This window comes from Candoia aspera, chromosome 2, assembly GCF_035149785.1.
Source record: "Candoia aspera isolate rCanAsp1 chromosome 2, rCanAsp1.hap2, whole genome shotgun sequence".
In the NCBI taxonomy this organism is placed as follows: domain Eukaryota; kingdom Metazoa; phylum Chordata; class Lepidosauria; order Squamata; family Boidae; genus Candoia; species Candoia aspera.
The window spans coordinates 250,056,102-250,076,506 of NC_086154.1; the positions used below are offsets into that span (position 1 = coordinate 250,056,102).

General features: G+C 39.8%; 1 protein-coding gene across 1 annotated transcript; it reads left to right on the forward strand.

Moving 5' to 3' along the window:
• Positions 1-3,653: 3,653 nt before the first annotated feature.
• On the forward strand, positions 3,654-19,797 carry CPLX4 (complexin 4). The gene is made up of 3 exons (XM_063291136.1): positions 3,654-4,524; positions 10,725-10,812; positions 19,367-19,797. Exons 1-3 carry the CDS (start codon positions 4,358-4,360, stop codon positions 19,592-19,594), a joined length of 483 nt encoding a protein of 160 aa, XP_063147206.1. The 5' UTR covers positions 3,654-4,357; the 3' UTR covers positions 19,595-19,797.
• The last annotated feature ends 608 nt before the right edge of the window (positions 19,798-20,405 follow it).

Here is a 20,405-nt window from a genome sequence, read left to right on the forward strand (position 1 = left end):
TGCAATTCTCACTCAACAGAAAAATAATTCAGATAGTTAACCTATATTCAACTTAATAGAACATTATTATCTGGGCCATGCTGCTGCTTTGATTAGGAGGGGTTGTGGCCACCATATTTTTTGACACACACCTCTCGATGCCCCTACATGTCAGCAACTCTTAAACCAAATACATCTTTTCCAGGAGTGCACTGCAGCTGTGGAGGGTAGCTTCATGATTCCACGAAACGACATGACTGCTTTAAAGAGTAGCCAGAAGATGCCACATGGGCGCCCTGTATGCTCCCATGCAGATTTTGCCCTTTCAGATCCTCAGTGCTGCACAGCCGTGATCTTTATAGCCCATTAAAAAGGCATAAACACAGTGGTTCTGTCATAACTGTGATTCTAAAGGATATCCTACAAAACATTGAGAAAACTCCTGTCAAATGTTTATTAATAAAAATCACCCTCTGTTTGACTGTTTTGTGGGAGAATTGCTCCTAAGTTCCAACTGGTTTCAAGTGGGACAAGTGCATTCATTTTAAGCTTGTAAGATTTCATGAATTAAGGACATTGACCATATTTAAAGAATATTTAAAATCAAAGGAACAGTGTTAATGTTGTACAAAATTTTGGGCAAATGTAACAGGCTGTCTTGAAAATTTTTTAAATGTAGGAAAAGAGGGCTTGAGATCTGAACATGAAGATTCATCTTACTCTGTTTTAAGAAACTCCCTTCTAAGGTATTGATGAGTCATCAAGAATTGACTCTAAAAATAATTTGGAAATGATTCTCCACACCCTTAAAACTGCATTATATTAGTTTAAATCATTCTAGATAGCACTGGAGGGATTGTAAGCAAATGACACGGTGTCTCCAATAAGCTATGTCTATTAGCTAATCCTTTCAGTTTAATACTTTTGAGAAAACTAATTTGCCAATTGATTTTAGTATGACTTTGTTGCCCATTTTGCCCATGTTTGATTTTATTTTTCCATTTAAATATTGTAATAAAGTAATTTGTTCATAATAGGATAGAGAACTACTGTTAAGAGGGAAGTTCCTCTTAACAGAATCAGGGAGCTGTGAGGTTTGAGCCTGCTTCTGACTCCAAAAACGAAACTTACTTGGAGTCAGAAGGGGAAAACAAAACCTATCAGCAAGGTCTTGAAGAATCTAAACCAGGAAGTGACTCAGCAGAGCGGGAGAAATCGCAGGAGATGATTGGACAAACTCTGGAGGGAGATTTGAAGCCTCCAATCAGTGCTCGAGAGAGGAGAGCAGAGAAGCATGTGAAGGAAGAAGAAGCACGATTGGCCGGTGAGGGAAAACAGCGCGAAAAGGAGCAAATAAAGAGGCAGGCATGCCAAGAGCAAGCTGCCGGAGACAACCAATCCTTTGAGCTCACAGCACCTGCAGAAGAGTCCTTACCAGCATCAGAAGCCTTGCCTGTAGCCAGCATGGAACTACCGCCAGCGCCTTCTGCCTTCATGGAACAGCCTTCTGCTCAGGTCGCCCCAGTAGAGCCTCTCTCCTCCATCCCTGTTGAGCACAGCCTCACGTCCAGCTCCAAGCCTCGTCGCTTCGCTTCAACGCGATCCAGGTGTGCCTCCAGCTCTCAGCCTTGCCTGAACACTCCACTCCAGTCCAGCCTTGCCTCCAGATCCCAGTCTTGTCTAAGTGCTCCAGCCCAGTCCAGCCTTGTCTCCAGGTTCAAGCCTTGTCTCAACGCTCCAGTCCAGCCTTGTCTCCAGAACCAAGCCCTGCCCAGATACTCCAGCCCAGCCTTGTCTAGCCTCGGTGTGCCAGCCTGATCTGTTAATGTTTTCTACTACAGATTAAGGTTACTATGGTAACTAATCATTTTGGCCGGGTGAAAAGGTTGAATTCAACTGTCCCCTTTTCGAATGTTAATTTTTGCACCTGAGGGAAAGAACTTGCTTGGACTTGTTTTAGTTTCTTTTTCCCTTCTGTGTAGGCATGTAGAGAGTTTTTAGCAGCTCTCACTGAGAGCCTGTAGAATGCAGAAGCTTTTAAATATGTTTTGCTTTCTGTAAATAAAATTATTTTTATAGAAATGCCTGGTGTGTGACTTTTCTGATCTCTCCTGGGCCAAAGGCTTTCCCAGAAATCCGCCAACATGATCCAGCCTGCGTGTCAGGACACCAGTCCGAGTGTTCAGCCTCTCCTTTGCAACACACCCCAGCTCCTTCCAGCCTTGCAGCTTCGATCAGAGAATTGGCCAAGTTCTGCCTTGTTGCCTTGCCACAGTCTGACTCTGCAGCGTTGCCTGGGTGTCCTTTGCCACCCGGGTGGACTTGATTGAATTCCATGCTCTAATCTATTGCAAGAACTTTTGCTATTGTAAATAGTTTATTCAATAAAGAATTTTATTAGTGATTCTGCCTGGCCGTCTCATAGTCCGAACAGGACGGGAGGGAGGGGAAAGTATTCACTTTCATTTACAATTGGAATTACTTGTTGAGGATTGGTGAGTAGATGGATTGGCTTGCCTGAGGAAGAGAAGGTGATGGGTTCTGATGGAGCTGTCTTTTAAGTGACCTCCAAATGAGTTTTTAGTAGGAACTGTAGAACTCTTATTTTGGGAGTTGGGTGGGATATAAATTTAATCATCATCATCATCATCATATTATTATTATTATTATTATTATTATTATTATTATTATTATTATTATTATTATTATTATTATATATCATATCAAGTGCCAGTAATGCAAAATTGGAACATACAGTTGAAAAAGTAGTTGAAAATGAGCAGGTTAAAACATTGTGGGATTTCTGAATACAAACTGATTCTTGGCACATAACACACCAGATTTAACTGTGGTTGAAAAGAAGAAAGTGTGGATAATTGATGTGGCAACACCAGGTGATAGTAGAATAGAAGACAAAGAATTAGAGAAGATCACAAAGTATCAAGATCTGAAAAGCAAAGTTGAAAGATTATGGCATAAACCGGTTGTGGTGGTCCCAGTGGTTATCAGCACACTGGGTGCCATACCAAAACACCTTGGACAGCACTTAGAAAACCTGCACGTTGACAAATTTTCATCTGTCAATTACAAAAGGCCACACTGCTTGGATCCACACATATATTAAGCTGATACATTACAACATCCTAGGATCTTGGGGAAAACTCAGTGCAAACAAAGAACAACACCAGCTAAAGAACTGACAGCTGTGATTTCACGTGTGTATAATAATAATAATAATTTACTCTGTATTTGTTCTGCACATGCCCTGCTTTCAATCAAGAAACCTCTATTCCCAACTACAAATTAAAAATCCCCATTTATGAGAACTGGGTCACACAGTGGTCTGTCTCACATATCTCTCCCATGATGCCTACCTTGAACCCATCTGAATGGCTGTGCTCATATGACATGATTACCCATGGTTAACCACTGTTTTGCTCCATCCAATCTCCAAGGTTTGCACAAGATCTCAGATTGTAAACAAACCACCCTGACTGGTTTAACAATGTAGGTTAAAGTATGATTGGTGCAGTTCAATATGTCTCATGAGCACAGCCACTGAGTTTGACAGGATAAAGATGGTCTTGATCTGACCTGGAGAATTTAGTAAACAGGAAATGTTTCCTGAGTGGTTCTTAGCTACTAGAATGCGTGCTAAATCTTTACACACCACAACTATAGAGAGAGATAAGACCTTGCTCTTGCATAAATTTGGTATTATTTTCCAATCACTGGTCAAACCACCTAGCAGTCTGGAAAAAATAGACTGGAGGGAAATCCAGTGCCCAGTGGGACAAAACAGTATCTGTGAATAAAAGGATTGGTTCTCATTTAAGGAAGAGTCTTGCTGCACCTACTATGATCATTCATATCTCTTTGGTCTATCTAACCTGATTTATTGTTGAGCTGTTTCACACAATTCACATAATCAACCAAGTCCAACCATTAGAATTCAAACAATGGAGCCATTAGCGGCTTATTTTATGCCTGAATGTATCGGAACAAAGAAAAAATTAGATCTCAGTGTCTTTCATCTCTCTCTCTCTCCACCACCCACCCACCCTGCTCTTGAAAGAATAAAAATTAGCTTAAAGTATTAATACAAAAAGTAAATACAAAATCTAATGATTTTTCCCCCCTTGGTAATCTGAACCATCTGCCTCTGGCTGCTCAGGAGTACACTGCCTTAATCCAGATTATAGTTGACAAACTGTTTTTGGCGTAGAGTTTCCCCTAATACTGTGCCCTACAAGAGCTGCTCAGGGCTGTTGAAATTTCATTTGTTGATTGGTTCATTCTTTTCCCTTGTTGCTGTGGGTTTCCTGGTGGTGTGGGTTTGTTTTTCCATTTGGAAAGGTGCAAAGAAAAAGACGAGAAGATGGCTTTCCTAATGAAAAATGTGCTGAGCAACCAGGTGAAAAATCTGGGGCTTCACGGAGGGGGTGAAGAAAAGAAGGAGGAAGCTGCTCCTACTGACCCAGCTACTGCAGCAGGAATGACCCGGGAGGAATATGAAGAGTATCAAAAGCAGGTGATAGAGGAGAAGTAAGTGCACCTTCCCATGTTTTCAGTGTGTAAACTGGTGTGGATTGTTTGGGTTCACAGGACCAAAAAACCAGGGAGGTGGATGCTTTAATGCCTGTGGGCTAAAGCTGTGTGCCACTATTTATTCTCCAGAAGCACTTCCAATGTTCCATGATAGTATCTCCATGGAAAGGGCACCACTTCCTTTGAATGTTCCTCTTCTTCCAGACTTCTAGGTTGGGGGAAGAGAAATACTTAAGATGCCCAAGATTTCTCCTAAACAGAACCACGGTTACAAGTATGTTTGGGTATGGAATTTCAGTCTCCCTTACTGCTCCTCTGGATCAAATACTATTCAGAATTTTTCTTTTCCTGAGTTTGTTGGTGTTTTTTTAGATTTGCTTGTGTAAGCTAGTGAAATAACTAAAAGTTAGATTTACTCTATTGTAAAACACACATAAAGAAATAATTAATGGCAAAGGCTCTATGAGTCTGCCTCTGAAAGTCTAAAGTACTGTGCTCTTTTTTTTAAAAAAATGAGTATGATGGTTATATAATGATATAGGAAACTACCTACAAAATTAACATTTTAAATATCAGTTGGAATATTTAGGAAATGTGCAGTATTAGTACTCAACCTGCAAAGCCATACAAAACAAAATGAAAGCATTAAATCCAGCCACAATTGTAGCTACAAAAATAATTGAATTTCAAGTCTCCAGGACATCATTTCACTAATGATCAATTACATAATGCTTAGCTAAAGCTACAGTGTAAGATGATTAGAGGTGAGAGGTTAATGACCTGTGGAATTTGACTGGCCAGGGATATATTTAGAAGTAGCCCTTTTCACAAGATGGACCTTGACTGGTAGAATATTCTGAGGAGAACTTTTTTACATGGGAAAATGAAGCAAAAATGTGTCCAGGGAGGAAAAGAAACCTTCTGTATCTTTCAAGATTTGGATTGAGCAAACACTTTTAATGAAGTTACTTTTTTGCTACTATGGATACTTGAGTTTAATGGTCAGAAGCAGAAGGAGTCTAGTAGCATCTTTTCAGACAAACCAATTTTGCTTATGGTTTTTAATAAAATTGGCTAATCCAAAAAGGTGCTACCAGACTCCTCCTGATGCTTGGCTATCATAAACAAAGATGGCTCTCCTTCTACATTACGATGAGTGAAGATCTCTTTCAATCATGGCTTTTGAATGAGTTTGAATTCAAAATGAAGTTACATTTCCACTACTCAAAAGAAGAATTAGGGTACTTTTCAAGTCTGGAATTAAACTTCATACCTAGGACAGGACACAGGAGAGAAAAATGCTATTACGTATGCGGGTGATTTAGTCATCCCAGGGACCTTAATAGGAGGTACAGACTCAGCCCTCCCTTCCCCTTTTTCTAACAGATCACTTTTGCCACTGAACATACTGAATTTTACAGACATTAAATGACTCACCAAAGGTTGCAAGATGAATCAAGGTCATAGCCTGGAGTAAACCCCTTGTAGTTCTATTCTCTGTATCTACTAAGTTGTCAGTGTTCAGACCATTGCAAGACTATCAAAATATCCCCTTCAGAAACATACAAAGGGAAGATGGTTTAAGGAGTCCTCAAATGATACATATACAAATGCCCTAAATATTATTTAGCCATAAAACTAATGGCTCTATTACAATGCAACTATAGCAGACAACATGAGACTGATTTTCACAACCGTAGATCATTACAGTTCATAAACTCATTTGGAGACCTGAGAACAGCCATAAATACTGGATCTGGTTCCATAACCATCCCCAGCATTCTAAACCCACCAGGGTCAAGTGGACATTCCCATGGAAAGAGAGCTTGCTTTCCCATCATATGGAAGGAACAACAGTCTTCCCTCTCTGTTTACTTTGAACATCTCATATTCAGAAGTAAAATGTCTCTGTCCATGGAAGCTGTATTAGCTATTACGAAGTAATTGCCATGGTTAGAACTTTTCCCTGTGAATTTTAGTGTTGTTTTGGGCCAGAAGAACTGTCAACCCCACATGCAGCTCAGTGTTAGGGGAAGGAGGTATAAGAGATAATTTTAAGGGGGAGGCAGGAAGGCTGACATTCTGGGTGTGATTCTTGCTATCAAAAGCTAATTAAACCAAAATGGAGGGGGAAATTATCCTGTCCTTCAGGAACGCATTTGGTTATTATATCAATGCAACATGTGCGGCAGAATTAGATGCTGGGGTTGTGAGCTAATAGCATAGACTTCAGACTTGAAGATAAGTTCAGTTCAGCAAAAGTTTCTAGGTAAGAAATGATTATCAGCTGTTTTTCTCTGTCATTTTTAATGCACCAGGATGTGGGGCCAAAGATTGATACACTCCCATTCCATTCCATTTATTATTTTGACTTCAAGTCACAACAAAATACAGGAGTTAAGTTTATTAAAATACATCAGAATATATCAGAACCAAGTAAAAATGAAATAGCCTTATAAGGACAGAAATTAAAATTATTAAAGCATGAAGAACTTTTAATAAAATAATTTCACCATTTAAGTAGCTGCTGAAGCAAAACTTGCCAGCCTCCATAATAAAGTCTCCTTGTTTATATTAATTAAATATTCAATATTGTGTGAATCAGGCCGAATAATGTCGCCTTCAAGATGGGCTCCAAAAATTTCTCATGGACAAAGGTGGAAATAGGACTATGGCATAAATAGTGTGAAAGATTGCCTATAGCTTTCTTGGGGCATGGGCAGAAACATATACAGTAAGGTATTCTAAGGAATTGGCCCTCCCTAGTAGCCAAAAACATTTGTTGAAAGAAAACAGACCAATGGATCATTGAACAAATCAACCCAGACTTCTCACTTGAGGCACAAATGACCAGGCTCAAATTGTCCTACTTTGGACACATTATGCGAAGACCCAGCTCTCTGGAGAAGGCTCTAATGCAGGAAAGGTGGAAGGAAAGAGAAGAAGAGGGCAATCAGCAGCAAGGTGGATGGCCTCAGTTACATTGGTGGGTACACCATTGGAAAACCTGAAGGACTGGGTTAGGGACAGATCATGACAGAGAAAATCTTTCTATGTCAGGGTTTCTCAACCAGGGTTCCATGGAACCCTAAGGTTCCCTGAAAGGTCACTAGGGGTTCCCTGGGAGATCATGATTTATTTAAAAAATGATTTCAATTTTGGGCAACTTCACATTAAAGAGGTCAGTTTCATTCTTTATTTTCAGTTTAAGAACGCTATTAATGCATATATACAGGCCTACATATGAAACGAATATAACAATTTTGTAACTTCTGGCCTATAGTTGAGCCTGAATGTGCAGGGGTTCCCCAAGGCCTGAACAATATTTCAAGGGTTCTTCCAGGGTCAAAAGGCTGAGAAAGGCTTGTCTATGTGGTCACTAAGAGTTGACAACATCTTGATGGCTCATCATCATCATCATCTCTAAGGGATGACCCTGTTATACACAGGCGCATCCAATACTTAGGCAGAAGGAGGTGGCTGATGGAAATCCTGCACAATGGTAAGTAGGTCAGGAGTATGCTTCATCCACCTTGGCACCCTGTAAAGTAGCCAGCAGCTGTGGATGCTGCATTCTTCTTAATACTGAACCAATTCAGGGGCCAGTGAGAGAGAGATTCAAAATATCCTATCCTATCCTATCCTATCCTATCCTATCCTATCCTATCCTACTCTACTCTACTCTACTCTACTCTACTCTACTCTACTCTACTCTTTTATTTTACCTCAAGCACAACCATCCCTCCATAACAAACTTTTGGATGCCCCTTGCCCCCTCTCCCTTTTAGAACAGTGTTTAAAAAATGTGGTCTCTCTTATTGTCTGCAGTAGCTCAGATCATGTTTCCCATCAAACTTCAATGCATTTTGCTGCATGGTTCCATTCTCCTCCTCCCCTCATTCTAGCTTTCTCCAGACTTCAAGAATTAGGAGCTGGAGAAAAGAGATGATTCTGGGCTTGACTTTGGAGTAAATGCCAAAGCAGCCATCCAGGCCTCATTATCTCCTGGATGTACAGAGTAAGATACTGCTAAGCTAAGGAACCATCTTTAATGTTCTTTTGTCCTAATTTGTAGATGTTTCCTGGGGGTGGGAAATACACCTGGGCATCTCTGCACAATCACCAGGAAAAACATGTTTTCTCTTAGTTAGATGGGGCAGGAGTGTCTAGAAGATAAAAATCAAAGAGGAGGTCCAAGTTCAAAATGCTAATAAATCACTGAAGCAATTACTATTGCAATAGTATAGAGCAGAGTTTCTCAAAGTGTGGTCCTAGGGCCTCTGGGGGGTCCCCCAAGACGACCTCAGGCGTCAACACAATCAAATTATTTGCCAGCCTATGTTGAAAAATAATACAATATTAAAATCCCATCAAACAATCATGAGAAGCAGTAGTGGAAGCGAATGTGTCAATTTTGATATTTATACAGTGAATATGGGTAAACATAACCCATACAAACAAAAGCTCTTTGGGGGGGTCTTCCATAAATATTAAAAGTGGGAAGGGGTCCTGAGAGAAAAGGTTTAAGAAACACCAGTATAGAGCAGTGTTTCTCAATCTCAGCAACATTAACGTGTGGACTTCAATTCCCAGAATTCCCCAGCCAGCATGAGTTGAAGTCCACAAATCTTAAAGTTGCTGAGGTTGAGAAACACTGGGATAGAGGATTCATCACAGCAGAGGACAGCACCTGGCCAACCTTGGCTGACCTTGAAAAAAGACAAGAAGGATTGGACCAGCTTAGTGCTTGGCTAGGACAGTACCCTGAGATCCCCCAGTTGTAGGCTAGACTGGGAAATTGAAATGCATCCTGGAAGAAAGGAATGGCAAACCACTTTTATATTGTTATCTATACCCGTGGAGTCACTGAATCCAGCTCAACTTGAGGGAATCTTTTCCTTTCATGGAGGATTATTCAAGTTAGCTTCATAATAGCCATCTGAGATAGGCCAGGTTCCAAGAGGAAGTGACCAATTGATTACATCTTATTAAAACTTACACACTACAGAATAAAAGCAGAAATGAAATATATTTATTTACTGCATTTCTACCCACCATAGCCACAAGAAAGAAAGAAAACATTGATGGTAGATTTTTTAAAAAAAATACACAGTATAAATATTCAGTGTATTTATTATCCATCACAGTATGCCTTCCAGAACAACTTCATTTTCAGTAGTATCCAGAAGGTAAATGGGGTGAGATTGTGAAAGACAATAAAACTTCACCAGAAGTTTCTGTCTCAGTGTCTGGAGGCTGCTGGGGTCTGGATGGGCATGAACAGGCTTCATCTTAACCCTAGCAAGACAGAGTGGCTTTGGGTGTTAGGGCCTCCTGGATCTAGTGATTTTCCATCCTTAGTTCTTGATGGGGTTGCGGAATCCCAGACAGAATTGTTGGACAAACAAAAGCTCCTATTCAAAAAGCAGGTAGCTGTGGCCAGGGGGTCCTTTGCACAGCTTTGTGTTGTGTACCAATTGTGTCCTTTCCTGGATGAAGAGGCACCGTACATGTTTTGCCCACCTCCTGAGTGGATTACTGCAATGTGCTGTACATGGAGCTGCTTCTGAAGAACATCCAGAAGCTTCAATTGATTCAGAATGCAGCAGCAAGAGCAATTATGTGTGCATCTCATTATGCCCACCACACCACCCAAGGTCCGGCTGGGCCAACTCTGCTCACCTTTCAGAAAGCCTTGAAGATCTGGCTGTTTTCCCCGGCTTGGGGGCCAGGAGAGTAATTGACCTCACGCTATTGGAGAATGGTGTTTTCAGGAGTTACTTTGTGTTAGTTGGCTGGGAATGGTATTTATATAATTTGTATTATTATCTTAATTGTTAGCCACTCAGAGTCGCATTGATGAGACAGGCAGCCATATAAGTCAATATAAATAAACAAACCTCCAGATTTTGAGGATTCCTTCTACTGATGGGCCTTCTAACCAGATACATGAATCCAGGAGCCACCACAATGCTGCTGATGCTACAGTAGTCTGGGGCATTGTGGGACATCAAAATGGCAGTCCCTTGTCCAGGAACATTTCCAAACAGAAAGCCCAGGGTTGATGTCAGTGAACAGGCCCATGGGCCCAGTGTTTGACAGTTGTTTCCAGATGCCCCTTAAGGATGTCCCTCAGCCTGATGTTTAGCTAGACCTGCTCAGATGATTCTTACAAAACCTCCCATTTATGCCTTTAGGATGGAAAGAGATGCAGCTTTTGTGCAAAAGAAGGCTGGACGAGCTGTTGTGCGGGTTCACTTGCGAGAGAAATACAGACTTCCAAAGGCAAGACCTCTCTCAAAAATAATATTTATACATACACGCACTTGAGAACATACAGCATTTATGTAACTCAGTGTTTCTCAAAAGTGGTGACTTTAAGATGTATGGACTTCAACTCCCAGAATTCCCTAACCAACACAGCTGGCTGGGGAATTCTGGGAGTTGAAGTCCACACATCTTAAAGTTGCCAAGGTTGAGAAACACTGATGTAACTGTTCTGTGATTTATCTTTTCTGCCCTTTAGTCCCAGAAATTTAACATGATATGTGACATATGCTGAATGTGCCAGCCAAGGAACATTGCATGCAATTTAAAATGCACATATAATACATCTAAAATATTTTTCTATAGAGGCGTATCTATCTAGAAGTCTATCTACAAATTTTCCCAGATTTGAAACAGAGTGACTGGATTGACTGGATTAAGAATTGAAAGAAGGACATTGGCATAAAGTCTTTGGCATCTTGCAATTAATTAAATGCAACAGCACCATTTGCATTTCTCCAAATAAAATAATCTTCTCTTTGGAAAGATGTTTTAAAAGCAAATTCTCCTTCATCAGATTGAATGAGAATTGGTAGGAGAAAAGGGCAGAATTTTTCTGCTCAGTAGTAACTTTGTTTTTCATCCTGAAAGCTTCTCAAAAGACAATTACTATGATCAGTAAGTGTGACTCGTATTCAGCATTTGAGCAAAATCAAGGCATATTCCTAGCATTGAATAAAGATGAAAATGCTAAACCAGTGTCTCTCTGCAGTCAACAACCAGATGACATACATATTCAGTGAAGTTTGGCTTTATAAATAAATCTAATGACTGAGTGGGAGAATCCTAGCAGTTATCTAGTGAAATTTTTCCTCACATTTTTTAAAGGTACCAGGCATTTATCTAAAGCAATAACCCCATTAAAAGCTTGGAAGACTCTGCAGCTTTACAGCATAGTTTCTTTACAGATTACAATGGAAGAGAATATCAGTAGCTCAGGGTTGAACGGTGGAGTCTCTGGTGCTCTCTGAGCTTGGTTGTTTGCTTGCAGATGTTTCATTACCTGACCAGGAAACATCATCAGTGGTGATCTCACTCCACACTTTTTAGATTAAGCAACAGTAATAAAAGTAGGAAACATGGTAACAAGTGTGTCTTCAGGGTATGGTCAAAAAAGTCAAGATTACAGCCACGATGGTGTGATTGAAGCTCCACGCATTTTATATGCACATAAAAATGAGCGGAGCTTCAATCCCACCATTGTGACCACCATCTTGATTTTTTTTACCACGCCCTGCAGATGCCCTTGCATGGTGAGGTTGATGCATTCGAACATCCCCTCAGTTAACAAATCACTAATCCTGGGGGAACTTCAGAGATAATTATTTAAGGTCACAATTACTGAAGCAGGAGGGGAAAAAAAAGACTTTACCTCAGGGCCTTAGAAAAGCACCTGTTAAAGCTCAACTTTAAAAAAAAGTTAAGAAAGATAAGGAAAAAAAAAACCCTTCATGGCAGCTTTCAGATCTGGTAAATGATACTCTGTCCAGGAAGGACCTTTAAATGCTGGCATTGTATTTGTACTGCAAAAATCCATGCATTAGAGATGGACATGGAAATAAAGTGGCAGGTCCAGTCAGAATGGTGTAAGAATAAAGATCCTTGATGGGGGACCCAGCCCTGGTTCAAATCTACCCTCAGCCAAGCATGCCCACTCCCGAGTTACTTTCGGCCAGTCTCAGTCCAACCTATCTCACAGGGTGGTTGTGTGGAAAAATTAAAGCAAGGAGTATTATGTGCACTGCCTTATGTGCCTGGGGAAAATGTGGTACTGTAATAATGTACAGTAATCTCAATAATCTCAATAATGTACAAGATTATTGCACATTTCAAACTCCTTCAAGATGCTTTTAGTCAAATGCTGGCATGATTTAGGACTGGAGTGGGAAGACATTTTACTATTGGTCTCTGTGGTGGGGGGCTGTTAGAGTTAAAAGGAGATGGGGCCACTCTTCTCTCCCTCCCCCCCCATTTTTTTCTTTCTCTACCCTTCTGCCATCTTTCCTGCCCAAAAGTCTGCCAGGCAGCAATCCTTGCCAAAACTCTGAATTGATGCTGGCAGAGGGGTCAGGAAATTAACCCAAGGGCTGCATGAAATTACACAGAGTGATGAAGTTCCCAGATGGTGCGAGGTAGTGGCCCCTTGCTTTTGGTGACACCTTTTTCATGTAATCTCCAGGTCTTTCCAACTTCTCCAGTTGGTCCAAACAATCTTAATCCTCTGTCTTTCCTAAAGAATCTTAATCCTCTGCCTTTCCTTTTTGCCTCTCTGTCTTCCTCAAAATCTCCATTTTGTATATGGTCCTTATCTTACTAGGAAAATTCCCATTTCTCTTAGTCCATTTCTATATGCAAGTGGTTTTAAAGTTCTTCGTGAATGTTGTGGTGAACGGTTTTACCTGAATTGTTTTAATCCCTTTTTAAATAAGAAGCCTACCAGAAGAATTCTAATAGAAGTTGTATCAAGGGAGAAAGCATCTATTGATCTGTATAATAATGTACCTGTGAATTTAAAAAAAGGTGGGTCATTTTGGTTGCAAACTTTATTCTCCCTGCCCCCCCCCCGTGTTTGGCATACCCAGGGGGTGACAACCTCTTCTGATGTCTCTGTGTTATTGGGCACTCTTGAATCATCACCTTGCCCTCCCACAATATGGCTAACAACTCATGCAAGACCACCAAAATCCCCTAAGAATCCAGTAAGAATTTAGGAGGAAGTTTCAGCATTCTTGCCTGAGATTTTGCAACCCTACAAGATTTCTAAAAATTATTTTATTTTATTGTGTCATGCATGTCCAGGGTTGGGGTTCCCAAGCAAGCTTCGTGGCCAGACCCTGGCCTACACTGCATTCACTTTGACCAGTGCTGCCTTATGCCTTATGCCCTCCCACCAAGTTTCCAGCAGGTTGTCTCCTCTGCTGATGTTCTTTATCTGCTGATCAGTTTGAAAAGAACAATAATTGATTCAGTCCTTTTCAAAGTGTGTCTTGTAATGCTTGCTTTTTACAGTGTTTTTAAATTATCTTAAATAAAATTTACGTTATTTTTAAGGTAAATGAAATGAAATTTGTAAATGGAAAAACGTTATGCTCTTACTTGAGAGCAACTGCCAATGAACTTACTCCTGATTAGCCAAATATTGAACTGCAGTGTAAGAAAAAACACCATGAAGATTGTTGACTGTGTACGAAAGACAGCTGTAAGAAAGCTCATCTAAAGTCTGAGAAACAAGGTAGCCTTTCCCTCCCCATCTTCAGTAATCATATCACTGTTCATTTACCCACACCCAACTGCAATTTAGGGTTCTTTTTTCAATAGCTCTGTTAATGGCATTCATGAAATTAATATGTATGTCCTTGTAGATCTCTCATTCCATTTCCTGCAACTTTTTGGAGTAGATATATATATATCTACTGTATAGTAGATACACACACACACACACACACAGAGTGTGTATGTGTGTGTGTGTGTGTGTAGATGCTTAACATTAGAGTAGCTGCTGATCAGTCTTAAGTCCAGTATGTCCTTGCCTGACCTAGACCTTCCCAACACATCTGAAGCTTGTGCCCTTCAAATACGTTGGAGCTATAACTGTTATGATTCCCTCTCTTTGGGAATTTGGCGGATAACTTTTCAGAGCTGCCAACACTGTTGGAAACATCCACCATGCAAAGCACGTGCTGTGCCTCTGAGAGTTATGGTCTTCTCCCAAGAGGAAATAATCTGAAATCCTTTAATGCAAATAATGCAGGAATCAGGAGAGAGTGATTTAAATGGAAGATACTGACAGTTTGGCTTGTATGAAGAGGCATAATGAATAGTGAGTAGATCTTGGATTGGGGTTACCTGAGGTTAGAGTCTTCAGTTTAACCTAGCTTCTCAGAGTTACTGTGGAGATAAGATGGATTTGATCCCATAATTCTATCTTGAATTTCCCGGAAGAATGTAATAATAAGAATATTTTGCTATCTCAGAAAAATGGAGACATAAAATGATGCCTGTTAAACATTGCATACAGGTATTACTTATGGGGCCATAGAAAGGTACAAGGCATAAAGCTTAGAGGTATTAAGGACAGTCTTATATGACAAAACATGCCCTTAATGAGCCTATTAATCCTATTAATGGGATTGTCAGGAAAAATTTGTCATTGGGAAGATGTTTTCATCCATGAATCATATAGCTTGTTCCTAAGTGACAGTTACTACGTTGATCAAATTGCCTTTTCCCTTGAATTGGAAAGCTGGGAAATATCTGCTATCTAATAGAGTGATGCATGCTCCAAAAATGATTCAGAAGAAATGCTTTGAAATGCAGGAAGCAGGAATGCAACACCTCTTTAAAATAGCTGCATCTTTTTTTCAGAGCAGTGCACATGCCTGAACAACAATGCAGCAACTTTAAAGAGGTGGTGCTGTTGGACATGGTCATATCTGAGAGGATTATGTCCAAAATTCATGGCCATCCCCAACTGGTCACACAGCTTTAATTGCTAGAGATCATATTCCTGAATTCTATATTAAAAGTCTTTAGTAACAGACAGACTGATAGCTGTGGTTATTCTGTCATGAAGAGGGACACTCTCCACATGCATTTGGAAGCATTCTCAGTACTTTCATACCCTAAATATTTTAGCGTTGAAGGAAGTAGATTTATTACAACTATGTGTACAACTGAGACAGAAGGACAGGTTTGTTTAGAGAACAATAATGGAAACAATCTTTGGAGCCTTAGTTTATTATTCATTTTGTTCCTCTTGTCTAGTTGCATAAAACAGAAGAAAACATTTTTGCATTATCGAACACTGGAAGATAGAAGATTGGGGAGTATTAGAATGTGGAATTGTAACTGGATGAGAAAGAACCAGAGGGTCAGAAATACATTTGAGAATCCTTGTTTTTTTCCTTCTGCTAGGAAGCTGGGGGAGGGAGAGGAATAAGAATACCTGATCTGGGTGTCTTCAGAGCTGTGTATCCTAACAAAAATCGCACTCATTGCATGGATCCAACGGGATTTCCTTCTTTACTTAATTCATTTAATGGATCTATTTATGTCAGTCACAGGAGCTCAAATAAAAAGATGCAGGGATTATGGTTCAGGACCCACATGCCATCTAATGGTGAAGAATAGATTTCCCATTTTTAGACAAAAAAGTCTTGTTTGAAGCTGAGGGCTGGGCTCATAGTTCATGTGTGTGTGTATGGATGGATAGATGCTAATTCGCACCATTCACTTACCTTACTAACAGAAAATGCCCAAGACATTGGCATTATTTGAAAATGTATCTTATAAAAAAGTAACACTGTCATATGCATGACTGAGACAGCTATGGATGCTACCCAATTTCTTGATACAGGTGGTCCTCGCTTAATGAACACTCATTCAGCAGCCATTCAAACATATGATGGTGCTGAATGAGTGGTAGTTATGACCAGTCCTCATACTTACATCAGTTGCAGTGTTGCCATGGTCTCATGATCGCCATTTGCAACCTTCTTTGCCAGCTTCCTTCAACCAAAGTCAATGGGGAAGCCAGCAGGAGGTCACAAATGGCAACCATGTGACATCCTCGCTTAATGACCCATGGTGATTCACTTAATGTTGGCACCTGGCAGTGCCTGAATTTCCATTGCTAAGCAGCACAGTCACATGACGTTATGCTTTACAACTGCGTCGTTTAGCAACGGAAATTCTGGTCCCAATTGCCATCGTTAACTGAGGACTATCTGTAATAACAACTGATACATGGACAGATATAACTGATACAAAAACTCCATTAACTACTTCTTTCTCATTTTCTTAGTATCTGCCAGACAAATTCCAAGTCTCTCTTTAACTTTATATTGGACTTAGTTTGTTAATTGCTTTAGGGCGTTATTATTTTCTTATTCTATTATTCCAAATGAATACTAAAGTAAGTCTTTTCTGTAACCTAACCTACTCAAGAGGTGGAGCACAAAAGTTGTTTAGCAAATGGTCAGTAAAAACAGCAGTGTAAGTTCCAAGTGCCCAAGATTTAATAAAAGAGCTAGGCCAAGGTATACAAATTAGGTTAGGGTCGTCTTAGGTTTTGAAGCAGAGACTCTCACAGTGAAGATGCTCAAGGTGAAGATAGGTGAGCATTACCTAAGAGGTTACAAGCCCCCTCTGCTTCACAGCAAGTTTGCAGCAGCTGTAACCAGAATGTAGGCCAATGGAGAAGCAATACTGATTTCTAAGTGGACCTTCACCTCCAGGAATCTTTCTTGAGAATGTGTGCTTCTGCATCTCTCCACCTTCTGACTATCCCAGTCAGTTGATGAAGACAATGAGATTGCTTTGGATTCCTCTTCAATCTCATCCTCCTCTCCAAAGATGAGGACCCCACCACTGTCGTTATCTTCGTAGATGAGTCATCTTGTAATGACAAGGTGTGGTTTTCAAGCTTGGCATCCACCTGACTGATTCAATGGGACCAAGCAGGAATCCTGACATTTCCTCTCCCCTCTCCACCCATATTGGTGACCATCATTACTGGGGTGATGAGAAGGCTAGACTAGAAAGGTTATTGCATTTTTTGCAATTTCTCCTCTGAAATCATTGCAAAGACAAACAGGTTGTGTCAAACCACTTCTCTGTTGCTGTCAGTAAAAATACATTTAGAGATCCATTTAGTCTCAGGATGTTGAGCTCAACTCAAGGGAGTCATTACCTTTTTATGAACAGAAAACACCCTTTACATGGTGCAGAAATATGCTCCAACTGAGAAGGTGTATCAAATAAAATGGAAGGTTACTTTGGTAACTTTAAGAGAACACTTTCACTTGCACATTTTACATTTCTATAGAATTTTATATGTCCATAGCCAAGAATTGTGTTCTCTGGTGATATGATGAAGTGGAAACAGTTTTGGACTGTTACAGGAGAGCAAACAGTTTTGGACTGAAAAAGGGTGTCAGAAAAAAGGACACAAGATGTGTCTAATTTATGCCAGCGTTCCCAGGTAGACCAGAGGGGAAACACGACCAGATGAACTACTTCTACTTTATTGTAAAGCTACATCAACAGAATCTTGCAAGTCTGAAAGTACAGTTCTCCCGCTGTCTCCTTTATAGCCCAAGAAACTAGGGAGGGTCCCTTCTGAGCCTGTTGCTCTGCCCACTATCCAGGTGCGGGCTATGCTGTCTCTTATCTGACCCTACCTTTGGCAGCATCTCTTGGCCTTGTCTCCCAAGGCCTTTCTCACATACCATTACACCTAAGACTGGGGAGCTGGAAGTTTGATTGGCTGCCAGGTTACACTGTCCTTTTAAACCTGGAGCCCTCCATCTTTGCACAGACTTTTCATGAGCAATTAAGTTATATCTCCCCAGGTTTTCGCCTGGATTTTATGCATGGCTGGGCAGAACTAATCTATGTTTTAACATAATCAATGTTCCTGTAATCATAAGAAGAAGTACAACAGACCTTTCTGCTAGGCGGTCCTGACATAGTCCATGAAAGGAACTATATATTTTGGATTATTCTACTAGAGAGAGGAAGATTATTCTCCATCAAGTTTGCACTCTTGAAATCTCTCATTTTAAATTTGATCTTGCCCAGTTTTGTTTTTCCAACCTCAAGTTTATTCCATTACCATTTTCATAACACTTTGCAATTTAAAAAAAATAAAAGAAAATATGTAGTATTTTTATGCACTTTTCTTGTAAAAGCACCATCTGGAATAGTATACCCCTGAAGATCAGATTGGCCCCAACCCTGCAGGCCTTTTGTAAAGTGTTGAAGACCGAGATGTGCTTCAGGATTTTGTGGGTCAGGAGGTTAAATGGCCCATTGAGAGGTCTCTGTCAATTGTTTTGTTGGGTTTATTTTTAGTGACTGTTGTTGGTTTTTTGTTCTTTGCTAATATTGTTTTTACTGCTTTAACATGTTGTTAGTTCTCCAGAGTCACATTCATGAGATGGGTGGTCATGTAAATAGGTTAAATAAATAAATAAGTAAATAAATAAATGTCCCTAATATACTTTTTTTACAAAATGTTTTACTTACATAAAAACATGTTTTGCATGCTTGTTCACCAAATGTATTGTTTTTGTTTCCCCTTTTTGTACTATATGCATTCCTGTACATTTTCTTGTTTGCAACATGTCAGAATCTGGAAAGATACAAACACTGATTGCTGAACTTCAGCATTCAACAATGCCATTGCCATTGTCTTTGATATAAATGCATGCTTTAGGTTTTTAAGTGTGCCTACGCAAATTCACATGCAGTACTATCTTCTATACATGCTCATTAAGACACAAGGACTGTTAAATACAATAGAACTCCTGGATAAGTTTGCAAACAATTGCTGCTTCAAGAAGAACAGTTCACCCAATCTCAAATGTCTTATTCTGGCTTACAGAATTTACTTTTTGACACAGGTATTCTTTAAAAAAAATGTATTTAGCATGGGAGCTGCACACTTCCTATCCATATTTATGAGTTCTTGTTTTACTTTGCTTTTTCCTCACTTCCTTCATGTTCTCAGAGTGAATTGGATGAGACTCAGATCCAGCTGGGTGGAGATGAAGTGGACTTGCCAGAAGACCTCCAGAAGATGGTAGTAGAGGATCAAGAAGAGGAAGAAGACAAAGATACTTTTTTTGGACAGCTTCAGAACATCCAGAATATGGACATGGATGCTATCAAAGAAAAAGTCCAAACTACTTTCACTGATATTAAGCAGGCAGCTGAACAGAAGTGCTCTGTAATGTAGTAAAGACATTTCACAAGATCTAGGTACAAATGTCCGTAGAAGTGGATGACTAGTGGGAGAACAGCAACAATTGGTGCTGCTGCTTACTCATCACTCCTTCCCTCTTTATGAGATGTGGTGTGTGTTTTTTCCCCAAATAACATAAAAACAACCATTGAGAGAAGTTGTGATGGTGATAATGGGATTCCAATATTGCAGATTATTATTATCCAAACCTGTACCCCTTTGCTCACGTACCTGCTTTGTGTAGCACCATTTTCAAATACTTTGCACTAATATGTAGCATCTCAAGCATCAAGACAATATCCAGACAGTACCTGCACTACTCTGATGCAACTAATCAAGTGTCATAATGATGAACAAATTATTCTACCACGAGCGTTCAAAGATTGCATCTACTTTATAAGATGCAAGAACCATTGTTCTGAGTTAAGTGTATATATAAACATCCATGGCTAGGAACTAAAACCAGTGAAAGTGAACAAAATTAAAATTAGAAGGAATAGACTGACAATTACTGTAATAACAGTACTGTAATCAAAAACCTACTAGTGAACTGATTAGCTGATTATATAGAGTTTCTTCACACTTTTAAAAAACCCTTATACCTGACTTCTATGTGATTCACTCTGAGGTAACATGTATATTTGCAGCTGCATCTACAATCATTTTTTCCCCTTAAATTAAAAAAGAAAAACCATAAATATTTGTATTTCCAGCATCCTGGTAAATTTTTTAGATCCCTTTCAAAGAATCCTCTTTGAGAAGGGATTTTGCTACCCATACATTAACATATTAATTGTGGTGTGTT